This window comes from Lathamus discolor, chromosome Z (genome assembly GCF_037157495.1).
Source record: "Lathamus discolor isolate bLatDis1 chromosome Z, bLatDis1.hap1, whole genome shotgun sequence".
Taxonomy (NCBI): domain Eukaryota; kingdom Metazoa; phylum Chordata; class Aves; order Psittaciformes; family Psittacidae; genus Lathamus; species Lathamus discolor.
Window position 1 is genome coordinate 84,674,532 of NC_088909.1, and position 24,652 is coordinate 84,699,183.

At 44.8% G+C, this 24,652-nt stretch overlaps 1 protein-coding gene across 1 annotated transcript; it reads right to left on the reverse strand.

The window, feature by feature from the left end:
- Positions 1-8,943: 8,943 nt before the first annotated feature.
- On the reverse strand, positions 8,944-22,721 carry ENC1 (ectodermal-neural cortex 1). Its single transcript, XM_065663171.1, has 3 exons — positions 22,474-22,721; positions 15,917-17,729; positions 8,944-12,235 (listed from the first exon to the last, which is right to left on the reverse strand). The coding sequence occupies exon 2, from the start codon at positions 17,715-17,717 to the stop codon at positions 15,948-15,950; it is 1,770 nt and encodes a 589-aa protein (XP_065519243.1). The 5' UTR covers positions 17,718-17,729; positions 22,474-22,721; the 3' UTR covers positions 8,944-12,235; positions 15,917-15,947.
- Positions 22,722-24,652: the final 1,931 nt, after the last annotated feature.

The following is a 24,652-nucleotide window of genomic DNA, read 5'->3' on the forward strand; positions in this document are numbered from 1 at the left end:
TTAAGTTCTCTCAAATCCAGTGCTGGATTGTTTGCTGGGTGTCATTCAGTCAGACAGAAGTGAGTCCTCTTCCTGCCCCAAGCTAACAAGCAGTACTATGTGCAGGTTAGTACAGCACAAGCTACTACTGCTTCAGATAATATACTCTTACCCCTCTACAAGGCTTAATTCCTCAGTTTAGAATAATGCTACCTACTCCCACACAACTTTCTGTCAGTCCAGGCCGTGAACAGAAAAAGTGACTGCCTAGCCACAGCATATGGTAAGGACTTGCCGACTATCTCGTTTGTTTTTAAACAAATTCTCCAGCAGCCTCCCTCACACATGTGTGGCATGAATGTTTGCCATAGTTTACTGCATAATATAATATTTAATTCAATAATACTTCTGTACCTCACAAACAGGATTAGAAAGATTTATTCCATTCCAGTGCAGTCCTATGCATTGTTCTGTCCTATGCAGCTTCTTACACCATCTTTAGCAGCGTAAGCCTGAGTGAGTTCAAGCAGTGTGCTGAGCACATGTGTGTATTGCAAAGGAGTGCTGAGTGTGAGGGCAAGTGGTGCTCTGTAGGTGTACGCCTGAATTTATACATGCATGTATACACACAGGCTGCTACTCTTTGATTTAGAGAAGCTGAGGAAATGTGAGCATAAAGGCAACTTAGTGGGTCTTTGATTCAAAGGTAGTTAATTTCACAGTTTTCTAAAAACCCTCTTCTTACCTATTCCCTCATGCACCTCAGTTTTCCCTTCCCACTGAAGTCTTGTCTGCTGCCCAGGCAGTCCTAACCTTGTGTGGAAGTGATGGGAACACAATGCAGACCCCAGGCTGGCACCTGCAGCTCCTGGTGACCATGCACAGCAAAGTCATAGACCACACTGCAACTTTATGAAGACAGCCTTCGACCACTGTAATGGCTTAGCAGTTAGGCATGAAAACGGGATAAAATCTGATGCAAAAGCATCTTAACCACCGGCATTGTGTACCTGAAGTGGCTGTCTTTTCTTCATATGCTTAAATCTTGCTGAGAATTTTGGAATAAAGGCTACATAAAAAGTCTCCAGTGACAGAGGCATTTATATAGTATTGTTCCCTATGCCAGCTGCACTCACAGTCCTGAATTCAGCCCAAAACTACACTCCTGGTCTTCAGAGGACCCTCTGCCTTGTTTCTGGCTGTTGCCATCTCATAGTTATTTGCTTTTCCAGTAGGCATAGTCACTCATCTCCACTGGCTTGAACATCTCCCTCAGTACAGTCATGGCTGTTAAGAAGTTTCTTTCTCTACCAGTCAGGTTAGCTTTTAGAAAGCTCTACCTCAACATCCTCAGCCCTCCCTACATATCTCCTTTCAGTCATTCTGCTTATTTAATCCTCCCTTTGGACTCCTTTCTCATCCATAGCAGGGAAGTGTGACAGACAAGTAAATCTTCAGCTGTCATCACTTCTCTCCTGGCGAGAAGGACTAACAACCTGGTCTTTTCCCACGGCTGAGTAAACTACAACCCATGGGCTACACGTTTGCCAGTAAATTAAATCACTAATCTGTTGTGCTTAACTGTTACAACAGGTCTAGACATACTATCTGTCGGGGCAAGTTCACATTCTCCTAAATATTACTTATCTATATCTATTATTGATTGATTAGCAGGTTCTGTTCTTGTAACAGGATGTTTTACCTATTCATTGCATACTTCCAACCGGAATGACCTGTCTCAATTCACTGATCAAAAACTGATCACAACCTGCAAAAGGCAAACCCTGCTGTGTTTAAAGTCAGCAAAGTACAATGCCATGCAGCTTGCTCTGTTTGTGTAAGTCACTCCAATGCTCAGCATCAGTCAAGAGGTGAAAGTTGCTGACAAAGGCCACCTTTCACAAACGTTTCCTCATCCCACCACTTTGCCCTTTCTTTCTGTTGAAACGAACAGCATTTTCTCTTTGCTCCTCCTAAATTCTCCCAAAAAGTATGTTTCCCAGCAGTGCTGAATAAAGTCCCACCTTCCCTCTGGAGTGCATCGCAGTTCCTCATCACCTTTTGGTGGCCAGAACAGTCAAAAAACTATGAAACTTCATCCTTCCATTATTGACAGGGCAGGGCATACAGTTGTCACCCCTCTGCATAACCCCATGATGTCCCACAGTGGCAGTCACATACAGCCCAAGCTCCTCCCTGCTGACAGCAGCTACAGTCAAGCAGTACTAACCACTATTCAACAGTCCATCATTACTTGGACAAAAGACACAAGCCTATTCAAAACATGTAAGCATGTCTTCAGCATGCAGAAAGAACAGGCATGAAGTGTCAGGTAAAGAGAAACTCCCTGTGCTGAAAAAGTGGGAGATATTTGTGAAGGCTACTCCAGAAAATTGCCCCTAAAACATAGAGGTCCAAAGAAAATGAAAAGGCTTCTTTAAGCTTTTGTTTGCTTCTGTATCAGTGTGAACTTTCAAGTTATCTTTACATCTAACTATTTGTATATCCTTGGGAGGGTCTCTTAACCTCTGAATTTCAGTTCCGAGGCACACTCAGCCATCATTTAGTGTTTCCCAAGTAACTCCCTCTCCCTGGAAACACAGAGGAGTGGGGTTTATTCTCTGTAACTTTGTTAACAATTAACATTTAAAGGCACTAGTATGATAAAGACAAGAGAACTTGATTAAATTATATAGAATTATGGTTGCCTTCAGGTGGAAGAGACTTCTTATCCTTTAGAGCTTATAAGAACAATGAGGTGCTTCCACTCTTTTAGTCTTCCTAACAAAAAATGAACAGTTTTCACTTGATTCTACTGGATGCACACTTAAAATTTTTAGCAATAAAAGTCAGACCTCAAATCTGGTTGACTTTGCATCAGGAACAAGTCCTGACCAGAGAACATGAGTTTCATAGAATCATAGAACAGTTTGGGTTGGAAGGGACCTTCAAAGGTCATCTAGATGAGTGAGCAGGGACATCTTGAACTAGATCAGGTTGCCCAGAACCACATCCACCTGGCCTTGAATGCCTCCAGGGATGGTGCATCCACCACCTCTCTGGGCAACCTGTGCCAGTGTTTTACCACCCTCATTGTAAAGAATTTCTTCTTCATGTCCAGCCTGAATCTCCCCTCTTTTAGTTTAAAACTATCACCTCTCAGTCCTGTCGCAACAAGTCCTGCTAAAGTCTCCCCAAAGACAGTTTGCATGATGCTACATTTTTATAGTGTGCAGACACTCCTGTAATTTTAAAAAAGTATGCATTTTGAGAAGAAATAGCTGCATAAGTTGTTTTCAAGTTTCTAAAGCTAATAAAGACCAATTTTTAATTAATTTAAATGTCAAATTCAATGTCACCAGCAACCCAGAGATTGTGTTCCATTGGAGGCAGAAAGATTCCAGCTCCTGAACCAGGGCTTTTGAACAAAAGGCACCCTGTTGGAAAGACTGCAGAGAGATTGTGTATGATCAGAAGAAAGTGGGATTGGATATGCACTGGTCAGATACACCTAGCAACTCCTACAGCTCATTAATCCCTTTGTAGCTACTGCCTATATCACTGTGATGATGTCTTTTTAATCCAAAGAGAAAAAAAGTGAAAATCTAAGACTTTTTTAAGCATGCATTTTGAATGGCAGATATCTTGAACAAGTAGCATGCAACTTTTGGTTAAAAATAATATTATTTTTAACCATGGAAGACAAAAAAAGCCAACAGGTGAAATGTTGTGGCTACAATTCATGGAAGCAGGGAACAAAGATAAATCTGAATCTTGAATCTGCAAAGGATGTTCCCTAGAAAATTCTTCCTGGCTGGAGCACATCACCAGGGGTGCTGTTGGTGTTCAACAGCACCTCTGGGTGAATCATCATTTGCCATGGCCATGAGAACAGAAAGAAATAGATTTAAGACTTTTGCATCTAATTCTTCACACATATTGTGAACTCTCAGACTGGGCTGTCAAGATCATGAAGTAGCTGGTCTGTTCCTATTTATCTAGAGAGGAAAATTCACACCATTTCCCTCTCTGCCAGCACAGTTCTTGGCAACCTGCTGGGAAGTATTTTATGCATATTTTTTTTGATGCACACACCACTGTTTAGACAATGGACTCCCACAAGCAGGGTGAGGTGGTCCCTGCAAGAGCATCTGCATGTGCCCAACTGTTCCAGAACCCCATTCGCAGGATCAAAGATGAAAGGCATGTTTCAGCTAAACAGAAAAGGACACACATCAGCACTGATGACTAACCCTTTTAAAGCTAACAAAACACTAGCTAACACAACACATCGGACCTTACCTTATGACACGAGTATTTTCAGGGGTTTTGCAAAGTTAACCAGAAACAGCTAGATACAGGCCTCTGCCAGAGCTGCGAACAGCTAATAGCCACGAGCCATGTGAAAAAGGGGCTAAAGCTCTGCTATTCGGGTAGAGTGAGACAAAGGCAGATCCTCTGCAGAATTACCAGGCCACGGGATACAGCTCCTGGACCACATTCAACTGCAATATGTAACCAATGTCATCAAAAGCTTTTCACCTGCCTCCCTCCTAATGTCTGCAAGATTCACTGTTCCCCCATCTAACTGTGGGCTGGGACGATGGGTCAAGCAGGAGCTGACACGATCTGAAAGTGCAGACGAGAGTGAAGGAAAGTAAGGGCTAACTCGGCATGGAAATGAAAACTGATGTGCTATGCTCTGTACCCAGGGGCACCTCCACCAACCCACTGACCTCCTCTCACCCAGCCACTTGCCAAGCCCTAAGCCAGGACACTCCAGCCAGCCCTTCACCCTAGGAGAAAGTCTGAGTTGCCCGAGTTCCCCTACAGTGGTGCCCAGGCTTTAACATACTCTTTCCAGTATTTGTGAAACAAGATGTTTCTATTTTTGGAATGGAAAAGAAGGCCCGTTGCTTCCAAGATTAAAAAGTCCAACCTGCATCCTTCTTTTGTTCTGTACCTTTCCATACTGGGAGGGATGACGAGGAGCAGGATAACATTTTAAGTCTGTGTAAATACTCTGCTACCAGCAGCTCCCTAAACCTGCCTTCTTCCTATCCATGCTCTTTAGCTAAAGAGTAACTATCTGCCTGAAAGCACTATTGTCCCTCACAGCTATATAAAAATCCAGCTCGCGTGTGTTCTCTTGTGGCAAGTCCTCCATATTCTGTTAGTCCTGGGAGACAACAGCTCTGTAAATAGTTTAACCCCTTCTCAAGCCAATTAACAACACAAATGCAATTACAAGTTTTCACAGCCAGTCTTGCCAAGCAGCCTGACATCCCGTTGACCAGCACAGTGCATGCGGTGGCTCCAGGAGAACGTGCTGGGAGACCTGAGGGGGATCTGCTGAGACTCCTGTTGCACCCCCTGACAGACAAATCCCAGCCCAAGGCTGAGACTAAACATTTTTGCTCCCCGGTGAAGCTGTTGTTGGGATGAAATGTGATAAAGTACAATGAAGTACGCTGAAATCTCACGGGAAGAGCTGCAGATCTGTAAATCTTAGCTTGTATCTGTGACTCCGGCCTATATAAATACTTAGTGGCAATTAAATAACATGGTCAGCCATAAACCTTACCTCTGAATCAGAGCTGTGACCCACAAATTCTGCAGTGATTACAAAATCTCTAATGAACTTCATCTAACACACAAGCGTTAAGGAATTTACTAAATGTCTGATAACATAAGAAAGGGTCCTGGCAGAAACTCCAGTGGCTTTGCCTCCTTCACAGCTGCCCATCGCTTCAGAGATGAAGATTATGGTTTCTAGGGTAACTAGACACACACACACACACACACACACAAGAAAATGGACACACTGTCTAGTTCAGTTTCCTGTCAGAGCATTGTGGGGCCAGAAGCGTAGCCTAAAGCATAATTGTGAAAACTTGTAATTTATTTAGGCACTCGTTTCAATTCACAGTCATGCCTTACACGCATTTTTAGTTTTAAGGGTAATTCTGATATTTAGATGTACGGTTTGTAACAAATAGTGACACTTTTGAATTCACAGACCATTATTAAGACGCACAGAGGACAGATGGTCCTGTTGTGTGTGTGCGTATGCTACCATTGAGGGAGCTTGTACTTGGCTCCATGCCACACCCACACATAAATGTAAAGATTTGAATGAACAGTTTCCCTGTGATATTTATGTTCCTGTAGGGTTTATGTACATACACTACAGAGATGACAGACCAGATTACCAGTTCAAATCACAGCCTCTCACATGGCAGAGGGGAGTAAATTATGCCAGTCTTTCAGAGGTGTGAGGGCCGAAAGTGAGGATATGCTGGTAAAGCTGGGGACTAGTGATCCTTTAAACCAAGAGAGTCTTAACTTTGGCTCATTTGGTATTTGCCAGCCAGGGGTATAGGCACATGTCTGCACTCCCACATGGACACTTGAGCTCCCACATTGACACTTCCACATGTGACAAAGCTCCACTCCATTTTCTTCTTTTGAAATCAGAGAAGACACCATGATGCCCTCCCATATGAAGACAGGCTGAGAAAGTTGGGGCTGTTCAGCCTGGAGAAGAGAAGGCTGTGTGGGGACCTCATAGCAGCCTTCCAGTATCTGAAGGAGGCTTATAGGGATGCTCTCCATTAGGGACTGTAGTGCTAGGACAAGGGGTAATGGGTTAAAACTTAAACAGAGGAAGTTTAGGTTGGATATAAGGAGGAAGTTCTTTACTGTGAGGCACTGGAATGGGTCGCCCAAGGAAGTTGTGAATGCTCCATCCCTGGCAGTGTTCAAGGCCAGGCTGGACGAAGCCTTGGGTGAGATGGTTTAGTGTGAGGTGCCCCTGTCCATGGCAGGGGGGTTGGAACTAGATGATCTTACGGTCCTTTCCAACCCTATTCTATGATTCTATGCCACTGCAAAGCCCATGGGGCACTGTCACCTCCTGCCCTCTGGCACACCAAACACTCTTCACCTGCACATGAGCACTACTGCCCATTTCTTTCCTCACTTCCACAGTATCGCACCATGGCTTCTGAACAAGCAGTGTGTCTTCACCTCTTCAGGACCCATCTTTCCTACTTACCATGATGCAGGTCCCTCAGAGACAGCATTCCTTCCTCCACTTCAACAGCATTTACGTCGCCAATGCCGGGTCTGACAACTTCCACCCAGTTACCCAGGACCTAAGGACGTTCCTGGCTGGGATGGCAGCAATGTATTAAACTGTGCCCAGGAATGTTCCCAGGCACTGGAAGGCAACTGTCAGTTGTACTAAACGGTTTGAGCGGCCCTGCAAGTTTGTGTCCCAGTTGCACTGCTCTGGAGTGCTCCCAGGCAAGGCTCAGGAGCCAGCCTGCTGCAGCAGTCACCCCAAGCAGCTCCTGTGCAGCCACCCTGCCTCACCAAGACAAGGGGCTGCTTGTGGAGCTCCTGGCTTCTTCCTGGTGGCTGGCCTCAGTGCCAGAGACCACTCCCAGGCATGTCCAATATTACCTGTATAGATAGAGCCTTTGAGACTTCCCCAGTCAGGGCTGATCACCCAGTTACGCCTGATGGAGCCATACTCCAAGCTGATTCCCTTCTAATCATTCAAGGCATTTAGTATTCATACTTACCATAATAGAGCCAATGCCTTGCAGGTGTCTATTTCACAGGCTATCAGTTGTTTTAAATCTAAATGTAATTGTTTATTTTAAATTTTAACCATAAATATCAGACCTCCAGTGTAAGTCTTCTACATTCAGAGCCAAGCAAAGGAGCTTGAATCCATGGCCAGAAAAGAGCTCTCCAATGAGGAGCCTGACATCCTAAAACAACACCAGTGATTCACTCTGCAGCAGTCTGTTCATTCCCAGTGCTGCTGTAAGCACCCCAGGCCCTGGTAAGATCCAAACAAAAACCAAACCAAACTAAACCCCCCACCCAGTTACTGTCCAGCAAAGTGCTTGCAAGGAGCACTGAGGTAACTGTCCTACTTCCTAGCCAAGACTGATTGCAAATGTGTCAAACACAGGTTATCCGAGCAATGCTGAGGCCTGAAAGTCACTTGATACTGTGGCCCTGAATCTTTTAGGCAAAACACTCAAAGAAACCTGTGACTTCCAGGAGATAGCTTCAGGAGTTTTCATAGATTATTAGATTTTAGGAAAGTTAATTCTTGCAGAAAGCAGTACTTCCTGATACTGCCCGTCTCTCTCTGCTAAACCAGTACTACAATTTCTAGGGCCATGAACCCAGGTGCTCAGTTACACAAGTTACGCTGTACAGGCTACTGATGGCAACGGATGCATCAGCATCCTTGCTGCACTAAGCTGTGACCTGTGGACACCTCCTCTTTTGCATCCTCCTTCAGAGCTGTATAGGCAAAGGGATGAGGCGGTAGGTACTGAAACAGCGCAAGCAAAGAAAAAAGGCCCTGTGCCTTTGCTCCACAGCAGCGGACACATGCTTAAGGAAAATCCTCTTCTAGGCAGGAGAGCAGGTCAGTACTTGGCAGACCTGAGCAACTGAACCTCCAGGGTGTGCGCATGAATGCCTCTGCATGATGTTATTTTAGACCTGGACAGTCATCAGCAATACCTTACGGCCACAGAGGTGTTAATCAACACAGAAAATCAATAGCATTAAAAACCAAACAAACCCCAACACAAACCCCACCACCCTCTATATGAATGAACATGCAGGTAAGCTTAAAAGATCAAAGACTTTGGCTATATGTGTGCATTATCTACAACAACTGGCATGTTTCAGACACAGCCAGCATTTTTTGCCTTGAAAATAATTAGGAATGATTAGAGATGCCTAATTCCGCTTCCAAGTCGTATCAGGCATTAGCTAAACTATACTGCAAGCACCAACAAACTTGCATTTCCTGTTCTTAAATGTTTTGAGGCTCTGAACTTGGAGATAGCGATCATAATAACAGCAGCAGAACAGAACAAAGAGGAGGGAAGTGCAACTGAAGCAGAAGCTTAAACCAAAGCAGTAAACTGCATGTTGTCAATGTGCTTTTATTAAGAGGACATGAAAAGGACATTATAAGGGTTTCAAAGCATTTCAGGCTGCGGAGGCAGGGGGGAAGAGACAACACTTGAAATAAATGTTCCATGGAGAGAAAATCTCTAATAATTTATTGACCTTCAGTTTCACATTGTGAAAAAAAAAAAAGCAAGTTTTACAAAACCTTACGATGTAGTAGCAAACAAAAAGACACAACCTAGACAAGTTTACTTCTTCACTTGCACAGTTTTCTTTCAGCACATGAACCACATTTTCAATAGCGAGGAAAGGGAACATTATTCTGCTCTAATCACTCTTATTCAGACAGGTGTCAGACTTTGAGAAAAGGGGCTGCACAATTATACCAGAAGAGGAAGGCTGCCCTTTGTTATATGTTTCTACAGCAACGACCCTACAAAATAAGAGGAACCTTCCTGTCTTATGCCAGGGTTTTTGTGTGCACTCTGCTGTGAACAGCATTTGCTTCAAAGTGTGGACTGTTTTGCAGGACTGGAATGGTCAAGTAGCTAGCCAGGATTCTCACATCAATTCAAAGAGCAAGAGCCTAGCGCATTCCCTGCAGAGCCAGAGGCCCACCCCGACTTCAGCTTCCTTCAGCCTACACACAGGAATTAATCAAGAACTTGAAAGCAGACCACAACGTTGGAAACAGCTGCAGAAAATTCATCCCGCTTCGGAAGTTGCACGGCGCTACAAAACAGATTTCATAAGCCAAGTGTTTCGATGCAGGGCAGCTTCACGTCTGGACTCTAGAAAAAAAACATGTCTCAAGCCTGTCTGCCCTTGTTTGAATAAGGGGGCTCCTGGGCACCCAGTTCTGTGCTTCCTTGTACCTCACACAGGCACTAGCACCTGGGGAGAGGGCATGAAAAGCACAGGAAGTCTGATTTTATGGCTCCCTTGCACTCCCAGGAGTGATCCACAAGATGAAAGGCAAGACCAACTCAAGGCTGTTTGCTTCAATGGGGCAACCTGTGCAAGCGCAAGGATATAGAAAGGAGACCTACCCTATCTAAGATGTTTTTCTATTGCTTAAAAGCCATCTAAGAGTAAAGAACCAACACTGGGGCAGGGGAGGCATAGGGGAAGGTGGAAGAAAAGGCTGTGGGTTTAAACACTTCTTTAATCTACCATTTCAAGAAATCAGTTTAACCAGAGGAACTATAACTGTTCACATCTAGGTGGGCCTCACCCTTTAAAAAACTGCTAATGCCTTTGCTAATTAACCAATGTTCTTTCAGTATTCACAGAATTCCAAATAACCTATTTCTGAAATGTAAGAGTCTACTCCAAACAGTAAGTCAAATGTAAGGCAGCACAGAGAAACTTCCAGTGACCAGTGTAAACACTTTCAGATGACAAAGCTTTCACAAATACAGCTACATCACTGTCACACAAAGGAAAGCATCACCAATGTGACTATTTTTGTTTTCCATGCATGCATGCAGCTGTTTACTTACACTGCAGTACACACCAACCATGGAACTGAATGTGCCAGTTAAGTCGGGCTCCAGAAACACTTAGGAAAAAACACAATACAATACAAGCTTCATGACAGGATCAGGCAAAGAAAGCACCTGTGAAACATAAGCTTCTTAAATCCAGAATAAAAAGAGTAGCTTCATCTCTGTCTCAAGATGAGACTGGTAAGAAATTTATTTAAAAATCAAAGTTTGGTTTCTCACAATTGTAGCTGATGCTTTTGAGCAACCAAGTGTTCAAAGACACACCTGACTAAGGAAAATAAAAGGCAGCAGAATTTGAGGGCTATTTTTAAGATTAAGAGGTTTAACATTCATTTTCTATCCCCATAAGAATTTTGCTTGAGCACTTGGGTCTTTCACACCTGGTTGCTCAGATGATCATCTGAAATCCAGATGCACGAGGCAAGCCAGTCAGTGCAAAATTGCTGCTCTCTTCTTTTCTTTTCTTCTTTTTTTTTTTTTTTTCTTTTTTAAGACTTCATCACTAACCTAGCTTGAGGTTTTTTGTTTTTATTCTTGAATCACCATATTCCACTCACTCAGGTCAATCTGGCTATATTGTAGGTACCCCTCCTCCAACCCAATAAATAAATAAATAACTTTGGACAATGACTTCATATGGGCTTGGTATCCAGAAGCTCTTCCACAGTATTTGTGTTGCAATCAAGAAGCTGCACAAAGAGAGCGCTGCAAGAGATTTTGGCTATTTCCAGATTAGAAATTGAAAGGCATGACCAACAAATGAAATGTAGCAAGGACACCATCTACAAGTCACGCCACATGCAACCTGGGGAGCTGGTGGCCTGAGAAAGTGACCTCCATGGCTTCTTCCTCTAGGACATGTGTAATTTAAGATCCTGCCTTGTAATCCTTCCATTTCTGACTGGGAAGCCACCCCTCCCTCCCACCTCCAAATGTTACCCAATAGTTTTCTTTCTTTGTGCAGCAGAGCAAGTCAGCGATCACAAAATGTGCAAAACATACAACAATTCACACAAGCCCTTGCAACATGAAGACAATTGCAGGCATTGTTTCAGCATGCAAGCACTGAACAATAAATAACTGTATCTACAACAAGTAACATAACAGGAATGGGACAGTTTGAACTACTTATAAATACAGGGAGGAAAAGGAACAAGGAGCATTTGGGGGATGTAGCTTTTTTTCCCCGCTATTGCAAGAACATCTCACCATCGGGCTGTTCCTTATCCAGCAGAAGATCACTCACTGCACACAGGACAATGCAATGCAGGATCTAAGAGATGCTGTAGGCGCTGCCCACAGACAAGCATGCTCTGATTAACAGAGTTCAGCAGCAATACCACTGTATCTTCATTCACAGTGGCATCTCGCTGTTTCAGACCTGGCCTGTTTCCCCTGCAATTGGGGCTGGCACTTCAAATCACCACAAAGAGAGGTGACAACCATTTCAAATTTCACATACAAACAGTGGAGTCCATGGAAATCAAGTGCTGCATGCTGCACAGCTCAGAGAAGTTTGTCTCTTCTTTTTCTCCTTTGAAGGCCTGATTAATGTTGGCATTAATCCACAATTATTAGCACAAGGACCTGATCATAGGTTTGTCCATTCATATTTAAGCTATGTGCTGAAGCACTGAAGACAGTTTTTTTCTCCCATTCCTTCATGTGTAGATTAGATAATTTACAAGGTGCAGATGATTTTCTTCAAACGCAAGAGACGCTGAACAATCTTTCTTCATTAAAACCATTTCTCCAGATCTGAGGTTCCAATTCTCTTCTCCAAATAGAGGAGTAAACTAAAAGCATGGGAAGAGGAGGGGGAGAGAGAAGACAGGAGACTTTAAAGGGTTTGCTGAGACAATGTACCATAAGGTTTGTGTTAGATGTCAAAGACAATCTAAAAGCTAGGCTTAGGATACAATCCAGTTGATGGGCTTACCCGCCTCCCTCCCCAATCACTGCCCCTCCAGTTTTCCTGTGCAATAGCCAACTTCTGATAAATAAGCCAGCCAAGAGCGCAATTATTTAGAGTCAGATTCTGCCTTTATTATTCAACTAGCCTTATTCTGCAAACCACCCTACTGACACAGAAATACTTTAAATTTTTTTTGCTATGATTTCAGTCATTTGAAACGTAAATCGAACTGGCCCCATACAGTTCTGTGATGTGATGTGCTCTGCATCCTGCATACTTCAACATTCCTATGTTCCCCCAATATCTTACAGGTTTGTGGATTTAAGCAAACATAACCTTGCGCAACTTCTCTTCCATAAAAACCTACATGAACATTTAGTGCAAGGAGTCTTTTCTATCCCTGGGCCAAAGCAAACCTGGCTGGAGCTAAGCAGAAGGGGAGGTGAAGGTGTTTCACCCCAATGCTTCCATTCACTGTGAAGAATTCTGAATTGAATTTATTCACAATATAGAAAGGGTCGTATAATCCCCTTACTTAAACCATATCTACAATTCATTAGAGCAGAAGTCTGCCTCGTTTCTTTTCACACAGCAATGTACCATGCATCAGTAATTCCATCCTAGAGTCCTTTATAAAAATTGATTATTCAATGAGAAATTCAGCCTTTGGACACTAAGATTATGCTCTGCTTTTTCACCATGAAGCTGTATTAAAATGACAGCTTCCAAACCATCATCAGCTCATTTCTGACAGCACTGCCACAATTTTAGGAGGCAAATCCTACATCATTACAATGCAAAAGAGCTCCAGAGAACTCACAGTTCATTTGAACATACTACATCTCTCAAGCTGTGATGCCTAAGAACAACAGGGAGCACTCAGAGGAAACACCACAGCCTACATAATAGTGCAGAGCATCAAGCCTCTTCGCAACTGTGGCCTTGAAACACACTATTTCTGTTACATCTAAGAATAAGGTCTCTGCACTTAGTGTTGATTAGTCTTTTCTAGACATTTTTCAGCATAGCATGCTGTTCTTCCCACTGAAACAGACTTTCAACACTGAAGCCAAAACAATGTTCCCTGTCATGGAATGAACTGAAAAAAGAAAAAATATAAACAATTCCAAAGTTGGTGGGGGGAAATCCCCAACCTACTCAAAAGCCCCAAGTTTGAGGAACAAGACAAAGCAGACTGAAGTCTTCCTAAAAGCTGTCAGACTGGGGCCACACAGCGCCATGAAAACAGAGGGTAATCAGAAGTAATTTCCTTTTTGTCCCTCCCACCCACTGACAGAGCAGCAGGCGTCAGTAGGGAAAAAAGAAAACCAAACCCAAACTTATTGGACGAGCACACAGTATTGGAGAGACTTCAGTTTAGGGGCTGTGTTTAGCCAGTTATCTTGTGCACCAGTGAAGCTAAAATAATGGCTTTTAACAAGACACTGCAAAGCAAAGGAAAGGTTTCTTTGCACCGTTATATTTTTTTCAAAATAGAACACTCCCTCTCATGTACTGTAAACCTCAGAACAATTAAGTCAGTCTCAGAAGAGTAAGTCAATATTTTTCTTGGCACAGACATGATCCCGGGCATTCAATACTGCTGCTCTGATAATGCTGGGAACTGCTGAAAGTCAGTAATAACAGAAATGAACTGAAATCGTCAAGATGTTGTTCCCTGCTAAGGAAGAAGCCACCACACACACATGGGGGCTTCCATGTGCTGGCTATTGGGAACGTGATTACTCCCAGGACCTGGTAAGGCTCAAGGGTTTGCACTTCTTTTCCCAAGGGTAGGTCTGGAAAAAACAAAAGTGAGGAGAGGCGAGAGGGCAGTGCCCTCAAGACAAACAGCCACCTGAGTCAAGAGCAGCACTACATAGCCCAGCTTCACACCACATTTCTGTGCTGACCTGCTGCTTTGCACAGGACCAACCTCGTATTCTTAATCAGAGCTTCCAATCTCCTGAAAGACAACTCAAGATGAATCCTCATGTACCAGAGAGAAAGGAATGTCATGACTACCCTACATTTCTAGGTATATACTTCTATCTACACAGCTTCAAAGACATCTGGGTTTTGTCTTTACTGCGAGAGTGAGGCAAATGTCTCCAGCTGCAAAAGACCTAAACAGAATAACCTAGGGAAGTCCTTACACACAAACTGTTCTTCCTATTTTCTGGAGAACATGCATCAATATGGAGTTCCAGGAAACTTAAGTGCAAATGCAGAGCTTGCCTAATTACTACCACTGTATTTATTTGCCCTGTTTCTTTTAAACTGCCTGCCTTTCATGGTAATACTATATACTGTTCAAATCCGAAAAGAAATTACCTATCACAGAGCATGGATTATTTAGGATTAAGCATGCCCCTGTGTTTGTTTGGTTGGGTGGTGGTAACTGTGATTCTGTACTAGAGTTTCAAAGAGGGTGTGGGGGAAAAGAGCTAAACAAATCTAATGGGAGTCTGCCAGATTTGTTGCAAAATACACAGATTAATAGTTCTGGAAAATGTCAGTAACTTATTTTAAGTGATGTAACTCTAGAAAAGATACAAATAAGGAAAAATTAGTCATAGTTGAAGTTACAGTGAGCAGTTATAAAAACCAGATTGAAAAATATTGGCAATATGTGTAGGTACCTGGATTTTTCAGTGGGGTTTTTTATGAACCTCTTCTCCCCTCCTCCTAAAAATCAGATATTCACAACAACCAAACAAGCAAGGCCAAATTCAGACTTGCTTGTGAGAAGATACAATGCTGAAGCTGCACCTGGTAAGAGCTTGGCCCATTATGTATAATTAAATTGTTGTGGAACAGTGTGTGCCATAGATGGGTAATTATTTCAGCCAGCATTATTAATTATACGCCTTCCTGACACTGTATGTAGTCCAACATGTATGACCGTAGCTATCTCAAAAATATATGTATTTTGAAGTGTATCAATGAACCAAATGTAGCCTTAGTCCGCGCAGGTGGAACCATGCTGTCTAGGTGAGATGGAAAATTAGGCCTGAAGTGCCTGTAAAACACCTTTCATAAAACAGCAAGTTTTCCCAAAGGCTGTCTGCATGGAGAAAGCATGCTGCCTGCGTGGAAATTCAAGTGAATTTGCTATCAAGCTTCAGATCAGAATTTATAGTATCTTTTTTGGCTGCTGTTACTGGATATATAGTGTGACCTAGCCTCTGTCACCAGGAAGACGGTATTGAAACTTGTTTAGCATGCATTTAGTATTTAAATGCAAAGCAGGACTCAACTTCCAAAAGATTACCTGCATTTCCCCACAAGTTGAAAATGTCATTTTTGCTCAGTCCTTTACATCTAAATCATTCAGGAAAAGGCCACATAAAAAGAAGTGGGTGCAAGGTATGTGGCAAACTACTTCCAGTATCTGGCTTTGTCAGACATGGTGCCTGGTTTAAAACAGCCCATGAATGTGTGTGTCTCAATTGTTCCAGCTGCAAAACTGGCTTTAATATACTCACCCTCCTCAGAGCTGCTGCTGAAAAGCTTTGTGAAAAGCATTATTACAGTGGAATTCAAAGGTGCTATTTCTTACCTGATACTTTGTAATTGCAACACACACACAATTATGAGGGGAGGTGCTTCCACGTGCTGACGAATGCCGTGGGAATCAACGAATAGGGCACAGTTGTTATGCTGTTCCATACATCTAATGTGGGATCGTAGCAGTCCAGCGTCTTGCACCTCTGAATGCCGAAGTAGCCTCCGACCACGTACAACTTGTTTCCAGACGCCACTGCGTGGCAGCTCATTCTCTTGGCTGTCACATCTCCCACCTTTGTCCACTGGTACGCCTCACTGTTGAATTTGTAAGCGGAGCACGCAGAGAATTCGGTGTCTCCACCCATAATAAAAATCTGGTTTCCCAGAACAGCTGCAGCCGTGTAGCGCCAGGGCTGGGGGCAGGTGGCTGGTACTGTCCATCTGTTTTCACACTGATCGTAGCACTGAACTTTGGGCAGCTTGTCATGGCTAACGCTGGTACCTCCGAAAGCAAACAGCTTGAGCTTCGCGCTGACTACAGCTGCGTTGCTCACTCCCTCGCGCAGGGGGGCAACCATGGTCCATTTGTTGGTCACAGGGTCGTACTGTTCTACTTGCTTCAAGGATACTGAAGGGGAAGCTGGAAGGCAACCAGTTGCTGCGGTGTGTCCTCCTACTACATACAGACAGTGCTTGAGCTCAGCAGAGCCATGCCCGAACCTAGCCACCAGCATGGGAGCAGCCTTTGACCACTCCTCGTGAAGGGTGTCGTACACCCACACGTCTTTGGAGACTCCATTTTCTGACCCTCGTCCCCCAGTGATATACACTTTGCAGCCTATGGCACAAGCGCTGAACTCTTTCCGTGGACTTGGTATGTCAGCCTTTGGAATGATCTCCTTTGCCTTTTGGTCCACCAGGTACAGCTTGTCACACATAAAGGTTTGGCCACCCAGAAGAAAAAGCGAATGGCCAGTTTTCCGGGGTCTGGCACACAAACTAGTAACCACTCCATCATTCTGTAGGATTTTTAACTTGCATCTTATTGATTCTTCTACAATCTCTTTGCTTTTCCTTTGCTTGGTGATGAGCTCTTCCATGGCCACATTCTCCATAAGGTATATGGCAGGCAAGAGGGCCAATCTCACCGTCTGCAATAACTCTGGCAGGTAAGGGTGGCGCTTACTCAGGTCATAGTTGACCCAGCTGATAGCTGATTCATATACCAGCCTTTCATCTTCGGTTTCTAATTCTTCACTGGAAAGGAGCTGCACTACCATGTCTTTCGGCAGCTGGAGGAAGTCTTCACTTTTACTGATACTCTGGAAGTTGCTAAGGCACATCCTCCAAGAGAGCTCATACAGCTTGGTGCACTGATGAGCATCCGACAGCAGCAGCATGCCAAGACAGTTGGTGGGATGAAGGTTTTTCTCCAGAAATTCTGCACAAGCATCCCGAATGTCCTGAAACTCCAACATGTCACCGGCCTCCAGCAGTGATTCTGCGTTCTCCTCATTGATGATAACCCTGGAGGAATATGCGTAGTCCAGAAGAAGCTCCAAGACTTCTGGGTGAATTGAATTATGAAAGTTGACTTCACTGTCCTGGCTCTCTTTCAGTCCTCCACTGAACATTGCTTCGAAATAGCGGCTACAAGCAGCCAGGACGGCTCTGTGGCAGGGGAATGACCTGTTCCCAGCGTGGAGAAGAACATCTGTAAAGAGACGCTGCTGACGCAGAAGGTTCAGGTGAGTGAGGACACTATCAGCGTAGGACGACTTGTGGAACAAGTATATGTTTATGGAGCCAGTACTGGCCCTAGATTTGCGATTTTCATGCATGCTGACTGACATTTTCTTTCACACCTATAAACAAAAAAATAGTAAGATTAATGAGCCAGTTAAATTCATTACATACAAAAAAGTGTAACTATTATGCACTATAAGATGGGAAAAAAACCTTAATTTCTAGATGAGTGGACAGAGAATTACTTCTACATTTGGCATGTGTTTACTTTTTTGTAAGATGAGTTTCATAAATGACATACTCTAAACTTGTTGCCCAAGAGCAGGTTTATCTTGGGAAACCTGATCTCCAACTTTCATACAGTAAGCAAGTAAGTTGGAGGTGAAAGAAAAGGAACCAGGACGGATTTTCTCACCCTTCCCCAGCCTAGACCAGCTGATTCATTACATACATACACATGCACATGCTTGAAACATTCTCCTGTACTGAATCATAGCAGGAAGAGCTACCAGACAGAATACCTAAGGAATGTCAAAAGCTGCACAGAGAACAAAAACCTACTAATCCCATTAGGAAGCTTCCCTTTGGTGTAATGATTCCATATGCAACAGCATACAAAGAAAAAAAGGCAACTTTAAAATAAAAACCTACCAACAACCATAAATTTACACTTGTGAAACCGCAAGAATAATATGATGGGTGAATTTTAGAGATTACATCTTGAACTCTGCCAGCGGCCGCCTGCTATAGTGATACAGCACATACATGGGCAGAGTCAGAAGAAAAATGTGTTTTGACTATCAACTGAAGTCACCAAGGCATCGCCTCTGAAGCTGCCTTGAGCCAGGTACTCAGAGCACAAGCTGCTGGTTCATTTCGAGGTTTGGAGGAGGCATAAACCAGACGACATATCCTATCCTACCCTATTCCTAACAAAAACAATGCTGTTCAGTCCCTGTTTGGAGGTGAATGTTACTGTTACCTGCCATGATACACAGGTCTATGTATGATTACAGCAGCAAGTTTCCAGATTTAATTAAGGGTCAAGCCAATACAGTATGATGTAGAGGGAAACGGAAGAATATTGGCAGCCACATGAAGCTAATGGCCAAAAAGTCACAGTGCAGTTAGTAAGAGATGGAGCATACAGAGCACAGTGCAAGTTGTGGATGTGACCACTACTGTAATAATTTCAACTTCTCTCTCTCCAAACTGCAAAGGAATCTTACGAAAAAGTAGAGAATCTAAATTCCCTAATGACTATGATATTCACATGCCCAGAGTCCCTTTTACTGAACTCTCAAATGAGGAACAGGGCAAAGCATACCTGGGAAGCACCCAAGGCTCAAAGTCAGAGCATGACCTGGGGCCACTTGTGGATGTTTTTAATGTGGATATACTTCCCTCTCTCACAGACTCCAACATTTTCATATTCCTGAGCATATTTAATAAGTGCAGAACTGTACAATAGTATTCCCACATTGCATGCCTCCAGATGACACAAGAGCTTTAAAAACCTCAGAAAAAGGGTTTTTTTAATAAATACATAATGTATTTTTCCAGATTCATATGACCAGAACCTCAACAAAATCAAAACCATATAGGCTTAATTTGTGCAGCAGAATCCATTTCAGAATGGGCCATCTCTGTATATGGAATATGCAATACATGCAGATTAATTACAGCATAGCCAGTACCATCCTTCTTGCTTGGTATTCTAATGTACAGAACAATTGATATGTCACATCCAACAGCAAGCTTGTGATATACCTTTCCCTTCAGTCACAGCAAAAAAAATCAATATCAGTTAAGGAAAAAAAGAGACACCTTACTGTAAAACTACCATAGCCCATTTACCTTAACCTGAAACATGACTTCTCAGATCATTAACTGGGATTCAAAAGAACAAACACCACAGCTCAATATACAGTACTGAAACCAAAATCCTCCGAAACAGAGAGGAATACTTCCCACCAGAGCCACAGGTAGAGTATCTAACCCACTCTACCATGCAAAAGTTTGGAATGTATCTTCCCAGTGCTCTCCAGACCAACCTATTAAATGCACTAACACTAAGCACAGAACAACTTAAGGAGGCTGGCATGTCTTCACAACACAAATCCTTTTACAAGGAAAAAAAAAATAAATTGCCTTTAATGCAATTGTATTGTCTGGCAAATAAAGATTCAGATGATATTCAAGGATCCTGAGTACTAATCTCAGACTAAAGTTACTCATTTCATCTATAACCAAAAAGATTATACTGACCATATACATGTTGAAACCTGCTCGAACTGAAGGATTGCAGGAAGGGTTATAGGTTAGAAACAGGTACACAAGCAGTTCAGAGACATGGATGGGAAGAGAAGCCCTTTACTTCCAAAGCAAACTTTTCCAGTCACTTTACCATTTTAAATGCTATTATGATACAGTGCAAAGCATTCAGTGGCTCTCTACAGACTGGCCTTCCTCACACCAAGAACCTACCCCTGCAAGGTTTCCTTGCCAGGGAGCAGGACAGGAGCTAAACACTCACTGATCAGAGACAATAGAGCCACCAGGATCTGAAGATGCTCACTGCCCCCCTGCTCTCCACCCAGAGTAAATGAATGAGTAGACACGACATGACAGAATCTGTATGAAAATACAGTTCCCTCTCCTTTCTCCCCACATATTGGGGAGACTGAAATGTTCAGAGGACACTGAAAATGTTCTTTTATCATGCACACAGGGTTCAGAAATAGGGCAGATAAAGTTCACATCAGAGGCTGCCAGTGCAGGCATTCAGATCTTTCAGTGGGCTCTGTATTCCTGCAAGTGCCACTGGCTCAGCATCATTCAGTATGAGACCAAAACCACAACAAAATAGAAGCAAACATAAAAAAAAACCCACCCTGCAGTTACGCATACATTGGAGGCTAGTGAGCCACCAACTGCATACAGAGGAGAGGAACAGATCACTGCGTGTTACCCAATCCCACCCACAACTATAGTAACAAACACCACTGTAAAAAATAAATAAAAAATAAAGCCAACAAAAAAGCCCTGTAAGAGTCTCTCTCAAACAGCTACTGAATAGGGCGCTCAGCCTTTCACCACACTAAAATAAAAGATTTGGTCTTTCACGGAGCAATGTCTTTTCTCACGAAGCACTTGCAGATTTCGTATATGCTGGTCCTTAACTGTTCCAGTAACGTTGCTTTTATCATCACAATGTCATCTACTGAGAAGAATTCAAAGTATGCCAGAGCACATCTAAGATAAGCTAACATATTTCCCCAAACTGAACAAAGATACATATCTATACATCTTTTTCCTCCACTGTGGCTGCTGAAATGAATTCACACATGGACTAGTCAAACAAACACCCTTACAAGCAATTATCATAATTCACTAACAGTCACTGTTTCTGTAAACATGTCCTTTTGCAGTTTCTGGCAATTAGCTCAGCCCAGAATCTTGCAAGAATATTAAAATGGATAAATGACATCTCTGATTTCTCTATTTGGTGTTGTGAATTATGCAAGCATCAAATACTTCAGTGGAGGCAATTTACAGTCAGTGAACAAATGTTCATCTTGAATAATGACTCAATTCCCTTCAGGCATTTTTTCCTTAGAAATAATAATATTTTTATGTAAAAGTCAAGAAGTGGTCAGAAAATTACCGATATAGATTTTATCTAGGAATGGAGGTTGAACCAAGACTTTGATTTATAATTACACTTCAACAGGCTACTTGTCACAGCAGTCAAGTAGTAAACACTACTTTAAGTAACAGACTCCCTGCTCTACTTCTTAACAGCTCTGCAGCGTGCGGGTCTCAGCTTAAATCAGACGAAAAAAATAAGTATTTCTAAATTACTGACACATCCCTGATGTAGGCTCATTTTAATACGACTCTGTAATTACATGGTGGTGGTGGCTGCGTTTTTGTTTAGAATCAGTGAAAACTGCTGAAGGGGAGGAAATCTGCTAAACACCCCGTCGATTTAACTAACACCACTTTCAACTGCTAAATCTGCAGCGATACTATCAGTTTTGCAAAGCCAAATCCTGACCCTACCTAAAGTCCTCTTCTAACACAAACTCAGTGGCTTCCTAGGACCTGCAGCGATACGGAGAGCAGAACACGCTGCCCCTGCTAGAAACGCACTACTGCTCACCGCACGCAGACAAAGAAACCCAAGTCTAAATTCCCCCCAGTTCTCTACATCACAACGCCTGAACAACCCCGTCTCTGAAAAGAAACTTGCTGGGTTTCTCCCGACTCGATAAATAAACAGTACGAGAAGTCAAAATGCATTCGAGTTCCTTTACAGAGCAATAACCACGTGCGACAATTTCTGTGCCGGCACGGGGCGACCAGCAGCCTGCTCCGGGAGCAGCGAGGCGTTCGCACTTTCCCCTGCCCTGCCTCCGCCAGCCGAGGGATGCTCCGGACCTCCCGGGGCCCGGAGGAGGAAGCTGCAGCCTCCCGGGGAAGCCAGCACACTTCCTAATATAAGCCGGCAGCTTCCAAGCACAGGCGCACACCGGACACAACAGCTACCGCGGACGCCTACCCGCCCGCCACCCAGTGCCCGCTGCCTGCAGACTTCCAGGGCGACGGTGCTCGGCGCTGCGGCAGGGCAGAGCAGCGCTGCGCTCCGGCTGTGCCTGGGACCCGCAGGGCAGCCCGGCCCCCGCCGCAGGGACTTCGCCGCCCCGCAGCAGCGCCGACCCACGCGGTGCCCGCCCGAAGCATGCGGCAGCTCTGTCCCTCGCTTCTGCCCCGGCCCGGACCCGCCGCTCCGCGGACCCGCACTGCCCACCCGCATCCCCACCGCGTCCGGCGCCCAACAGGTCGCGAACACAGACTTACAGCCGCGGCTTCTGGGCAAGCGCGAAAGTGCCTGTGCTTCCGCGGGCGCGCAGCACCGCGCATGGAGGGGAGCGCGGCTGCCTGCTCGGCGGAGTGCAGAGAGGCGTCCGGGCAGGCTGCTCCGCCAGGAGCCGCGCAGCGCGGGGCGGAGGTGGTGCTGCTGACGGGAGGCGGGCCGCGGAAGAGGGGCGGGAGGTAGGAAAGGGGGACAGAGAGAAACGCAGGCACCAGCAACTGCTGCCGGCACCGGCGGCCGCAGCTCTGCTCGGCGGCGGCGCGGGGAAGGGGTATATGTGCTGGGGGCGGGGGGAGCGTTCATGCAAAGCGGGTGAGTGACAGGCAGGGGAGGGACGGGAGGATGAGGCCGGCACTCTCGCAGGACTTGCTGCCCCGGCCGGCGGCAGGGAAGGTGCAAAGGTGCCCCCGCGTCGCCCCGCCGTGGGCTGCAGCGCAGCAGCGGCTGTCCCGCTCTGCACGGGGTGCCGCGGGGGTAGCCGGGCCAGCGGTGCGACCTTGCGCCGGGGTGCGCGGTCGGTGCTCGTCGTGCCGCAAGGCGAACGCTGCCGCCAGCGCGGAGCGAGGCGGGTGATCCCTGCGACTCCGGGCTGCCAGCGCCCGCGGCCCTCCGAGTGGGCAGCGGGGTGCGCTCCGCTTTGCCGACACCGACGTAACCGCAGAGAGCTATGCGGAGCGGCGCGCAGGGGGCTGAGGGCGCCGGAGGCTGCGCTGCCCCAGGTCCATGCGGCGCGTCCCGCGTCCGCAGCAGCTGCGGCGGCCGAGCCAAGAGGAGCCCGCAAAGCAGCCCGGCGGGAGCCCCTCCGCTGCCCGGGGTGGCCTCGGACATCGCGGGGGTCCGAGCACCGCTCCCGTGCGCGGCTCCTCCACGCGGCCGCGGAGCCGCAGCGCAGCGCGCTTCCACTGCGCTCCCGTGAGGCCTTCACAGCTTCGTAGCAGCGCACGCTAGGCCCGGCCTTAGTTATTTCCCAGTTAGAAGAGTATGAGAAAAACGCACTTGTGCAAAAGGCCGATTTCAAAAATAAACGTCTAGATGCGGCAGCAGTGTTCACATGGTGGTACTGTGCAGTTCTGCGCAAGAAAAACACAAGATACAGTACTAAATACTGCGCACGTTGCTAATTTACTGTTCGCTAATACCGTTGAAAGCAATGGTATTAGTCTAAGTAGGATTCAAGGAAGATAATAATTATTTTACTCCCACCATCAGGAAACTCCTGGTTGCATACAGTATTTTGGATAATTCATTCCTCATAATGAACTGTCACCTAAATTTCTCTTAAAAAAAGCCCTGCTAACAATCCACTAACACGCAGAGTGTTACTTGTGTGCCTGTTGCTGGACTGCAGAGTCTGCAGGCGAGCACACACATAGTGTACAGCGGGACACATCTGAAATTCCAGAGAGCCTGGAGAGCATGGCTGAACAGGGAACAGATGAAAGAGAAATTTGTTTCACAGATTATTTATTTTTACATTATTGCTTGATTATGACATGAAGTATTGCAGATAACAAGTGCTAAAAATGCTGCACATCTGTACACAATAAAGTATGTTTCAAAGCTGTTTAGGTGTGAGAACCTGTTGGAAATTGTAAACGACCTTACGCAAGAGGTATTCATGGACACTAGTGCTCACTTGAGTCTTGTATCTCTAGAGGATTTTGGATTAGACTGTTAGTGTTTGGCCTTCGTTGCAAATAGGATTGCATGTGTTATGAGTCTGGGTTTTTCCTTTTGTCATAACATTTCTCACAAAATGCCTTGATCTTGTTTTCTCCTATTTCCCCTCAACAAAACCTGAAAGAATTCAACCCAAATCCTGTCCCCTTAGAGCTAATTCCATTTTGGTGAGTATTCCATAGGCTGGTGTCATCCTATTGCAATTAAAAACACAGGCATGCATTACTTCGTACAGTGTCAGGACAAATTTCAAACAGGCAGAATTATCACCATGAGTGAAAAAAATGGAAATGGTAGAATAATGTTTCCTAATCACTCAGCAATATCTGAACTGTAGAACTGATTTTGAGCATAGCTATGAGGAATAGTACACAGCTGCCCACAAATCTGTGTGCCCACAGCATGCAGATTTGGATGATACTATGCATGAACAGAATGAGGCAATAATCATGTAAGAGAGTGACCAGATGAAGTACTGGTCTT